Here is a 4,275-nt window from a genome sequence, read left to right as displayed (position 1 = left end):
TTAAAATGACCCCAAAGGCCTAAGCTGTGGTAAACCGGAGCTGAGGACAAAAATTACAGAGCCATCGCACTCCTTCACAGGAACCGTGGAGGCACTTGGCGCACCGCCCTGCACCTGTGCCCGGAGGAACCTGGAGGCGCTCGGAGCGCAGCCCCGCACCTGTGCCCGGCGGAACCGTGGAGGCGCACGCACGCGCACGGCCCCCGCACCTGTGCCCGGAGGAACCCTGGAGGCGCATGCACGCGCACGGCCCCCGCACCTGTGCGCGGAGGAACCCTGGAGGCGCATGCACGCGCACGGCCCCGCACCTGTGCCCGGAGGAACCCTGGAGGCGCATGCACGCGCACGGCCCCCGCACCTGTGCCCGGAGGAACCCTGGAGGCGCATGCACGCGCACGGCCCCGCACCTGTGCCCGGAGGAACCCTGGAGGCGCATGCACGCGCACGGCCCCGCACCTGTGCCCGGAGACCGGGAAGGGAGGGCCTCCAGAGATGCAGACTGCACGGGTCGTCGTGCTAGACTTCACCTTTTGTCCTGGCTGAGGTCAGGGAAGCCGCTGTGATGTTCCCTTCAGAAAACTTAGCCGAGGGCCGCGCATGCTCACAGATGGGAAGCAGTGAGAACAGGAGGACTCACAGTTCTTCCTGATAACAAAGGAATAACAGAGCTGATCGCTGCGATTCCTAAGAAGTGAGGAATTAATTATGAAATACGAATCTTCGCCTGCCATTACTTCAAGAACAGAATTAAAGTAGGCTTCCTCTCCTGCACACTGGTGGGATTCTTCCGTCTGTCTCCCTGGTACCGTGGGTGTGATGCTGGACAAGGTTGAGGGGTTGTGGCTGCTGAGGCTGCTCCGGGAGCTCCTGAGGTCCTGTGCTGGGCTCTCCCAAGTGCCCCTGCTCACGGCAGACAGAGGGAACTTCCTGCCCCCCCAGAGAGGGGCGTCAGGCTGGACCGTGGCCCCTGCTCCTGCAGCTCCTGCAGCTCCTAGGCCCGCACCAGCGGGCCGCCCCCACCTGTGTTCGCCTGTGGTCTGGGGTAAGCTGGCCACGTTTCCTTCCCTCCCCTGTCACCGTTCACCAAGGGCCACGGGACAGAATTGGTGGTTTGGCTGCGGTTGGTGAGCTGGCTCCACGTGCCCAGGCTCCCTCGCTGTGTCTCTCTTCTGCAGAGCACAACGCATCTCCTTGGCCTCACACACCCAAACTTGGCCCCTACGATAGCTAAGTCGCAGCAGAAAAGGCCACGTTGAAATAAGACCCTGGAGAGGAAGACTGCGAAGGCCAGGTGGGCTGCTGAAGCTGAGGTTTCCTGCGCCCCAGTGGATTCTGTCCACTGTGTGGGGCTTGGTGGCTGAGCCCAGACCAGCGGAGAGTAGGAGGGACCGAAGTGTGGAGCCCAAGGTGGCTGCAACAGGCTGGGGGCGCCCGGGGACTCTCTCTGGGCAGCACAGCCCCTTCCCCCAGCCCTGGGGCCCCGGGGGCGGGCCCTCTGTGGCTGAGGACCAGGCACGCCCCAAGCTCTTCCTCCATGGATTTAGTAATTCGTTTTCAGGGCAAACTGGAAACAGGACATGAGCCAGGCAAGGCTGCACTCCTCTCCACTGGCCTCTCCCCGCTGTGGAACTCGCTCGCTCTTACATAGAAAAATGGCTTTCCTGGTGAAAAGTTGAAAGTACTACGGATCTGGGCGTGGGTTTTGCCGCTTTCTCCTGAAGGAAGCCACGGACGTCTTGGCCTCTTCGAAACCTGTAAATAAAATTTGTTTTCTGGGGCAGAGGCCCTCTGGAAGAGTCTTACTTCCCTTCAGCCCACCGAGATGGCTCCCGCGTCCTGGGCGCTGACGATGGGGGAGCCCTGAGGGGCGTCTCGCCGGGAGGAGGCCCTGGGCCCAGCGCGAAGCGGACCCGACATTCCCCCATAAACCCAGGAGCCATCTGTTAGGTAAGATGGGGTACCTTAAAATGGCGCCGTACCTTAAGATGGGGCCGGTTCCGGGTTCTTCTCCCCTCCTTGACCAGGCACTGTCTGAACCCGCCAAAGGAGGGCCAATCAGAAAGAAGCATCTCCCGCCTTCCCTTGGGCCCGCCCCTAGCCCAAGCCACATAGGCCCAAGGGATATAAAACCCAGCACACGAGCAGCCCTCTCTCTCTTCGCTTCCTTCTCGTGCGTGGTGTCGCTCGATACCTCCAATAAAGAGCTCTTGACCGCGACCAGCGTGGTTTGGTCTCCGCCCGGCCCCTTTCGCCATCGCCACATCACTGGCTGGAAAACGCCCCGACGCCGGCGCAGGCCCAGACCCCGGGGAACACGAGAGCCACGAACCTGGGCCAGGAGTCGCCGAGACCAGCCCCGGCCGCCCCAGCGCTCCTCCCGCCCAGGCCTGATGCCGCGAGAATGGCCCGGGCGGGAACATCTCCTGTCGGGGGCGGCCGTGGGAGGCACTGGGGTCCCTGCTCTGCGGCTGCCCCGGTGAGGAGGCGCCCTGGCCACTCCGACACCCGGTAGAGGCGATGCTGGCGGTGACACCGTCACCCACCCCGAGGCCCCGTCCCTCCTCCTGGGGCTGCGCCCGCGCCGGGAAGCTCCCGCGACCCCCCGCTCTGTCCCGCCCAGGCTCAAGAGGGCGCCCTCGGGTGTCCCGGAGCCGCGTCCTCACCTCCAGGCCGATGGTGGCAGGACAGGCCCACGGTCGTCATTCGCCCCGGGGGTGTCTGGAAGGGAAGGCGCCCGAGATGCTGAGACCCCCAAGAGCACAGGCAGAACTCAGAGGTTGCGTCTGAGGGAAAATCTCAAATTCACCTTCTTGAAGAACGTTCTACAACCGACTGTCCAGTATGGACCCTTGGCCACATGTGGCTACTTAAATTAATTTAAAGTGAACAGAATTAAACTCCGCTCCTCAGTTGCAGTTGTTGTGCCCCAGCGCTCATGTGGCTGTGGCGACCCGCAGTGCTAAGAATCGTCTCCACAGCCTGGAAAGTTCCATGGGACAGGGCAGGTCTAGGAGTCGCTGGGTGGTAATCACAGACACATGTGAGAGGCACATGCACACACACACACACACATACAAACACACAAACACATGCACACTTGCGCAGACACTTCCCCCTGGCAGTCATCATGGAGAAGGGGCTGGCTCCCTGTGGAGCTGAGCCTAGAACTCAGTGTCTCCTGGAGGTACAGCTTCAGCTCTAGAGAGGAGCCCTGTGTGTCTGCGGTGCAGGCCAGAGGAGTTGGCAGCCGCAGTACAGCGTTGCAAGGACGGAAGGGTTTGGGAAGGCCTGCTTCACTTGCATGGGGCTCACCAGGGTCCACGGCTGGGGGTATTGGGGGCACCGAGGCAGAGAGAGTCACGGCCCAGCACCATGGAGCCCACATCCTCTAGGGGGACCCAAGATGGGGACTGAAATGACCAATCCCCATGAGGGGGCTCAGGGACTCATCTGCACCTCCCTTAGCCCCTGGACAGAGCTGCCGAGAAATGCATCAGTCAGAGCCGCGCAGGCCTCGGGAGCCGCGTGCTGGTGGAGAGGGGTGGCCTTCGGGAGGAAGACTGGAGGAGAGGGAGTTTTCTAAAAGGAACGCGGTGTCATTGCCAGAGAGAGCCCTGATGGATGTTACGCTGTCTCCCCACGGTGTCTGCTGCCTGGCCGGACAAGCCCAGCGCTCCAGCTTGGAGGCTCCTCCCAGCTTAGCCATGGGGATTCTAGCCGGGAGAAGGCGCCTAGTATTTAAAACTAAAATGAATAATGGAGACATTTTCTATTCAGGCTTAAAAAAATAAATTTACAGAAGGTGTGGAGTTAGGCCCTGGTCCTTCTCTGAAGGGAGGTCATCTGGCCAGGGCCCTCACCCAGTCGCCCTGGTGACTCAGGGAACCAGCTTGGCTTCCCCGAAGGAAGGGCCCAGCGGCCAGCATGGCACCCAGGGTGGGGAACAGCGCAGGGCTCCTCACGTGCTCAGGCAGGCGCCACTCTCACGGCACTGTGGGATTGCTAAGCCTCACAGAGAAAAGTACCATAGTTCTTTTTTAACTTCGCAGGAGTTAAATGTAACCGCATTTCTTGCCATGGTTAATTATTTCTCCATGTTTCCTAATTACCAATGGACTCTGTTTGCCATCAACTCCTAAATTAATTCTGATTATTTGGATGAGTGATAACAGGATTTCTGTTGCTCCTAATACTAAAACCAATCATTTGAAATTCAAAAGCACAGACATTTTTTCAAGAGCCTTTTCAGAACCTTATTTGGAGTGGGCACTCAAT

General features: G+C 60.1%; 1 protein-coding gene across 1 annotated transcript; it reads right to left on the bottom strand.

Moving 5' to 3' along the window:
* Window positions 1–722: 722 nt before the first annotated feature.
* Window positions 723–3,926, bottom strand: LOC131382925 (uncharacterized). Its single transcript, XM_058435737.1, has 9 exons — window positions 3,861–3,926; window positions 3,313–3,388; window positions 3,098–3,219; window positions 2,664–2,718; window positions 2,140–2,520; window positions 1,962–2,031; window positions 1,645–1,752; window positions 1,031–1,169; window positions 723–927 (listed from the first exon to the last, which is right to left on the bottom strand). The coding sequence occupies exons 1-9, from the start codon at window positions 3,924–3,926 to the stop codon at window positions 748–750; spliced, it is 1,197 nt and encodes a 398-aa protein (XP_058291720.1). The 3' UTR covers window positions 723–747.
* Between the last annotated feature and the right edge of the window lie 349 nt (window positions 3,927–4,275).

Source organism: Hylobates moloch, unplaced genomic scaffold, assembly GCF_009828535.3.
Source record: "Hylobates moloch isolate HMO894 unplaced genomic scaffold, HMol_V3 SCAFFOLD_2, whole genome shotgun sequence".
Classification (NCBI taxonomy): domain Eukaryota; kingdom Metazoa; phylum Chordata; class Mammalia; order Primates; family Hylobatidae; genus Hylobates; species Hylobates moloch.
Note: the sequence above shows the minus strand (reverse complement) of the source record. Positions and strands in the feature narration are given on the sequence as shown.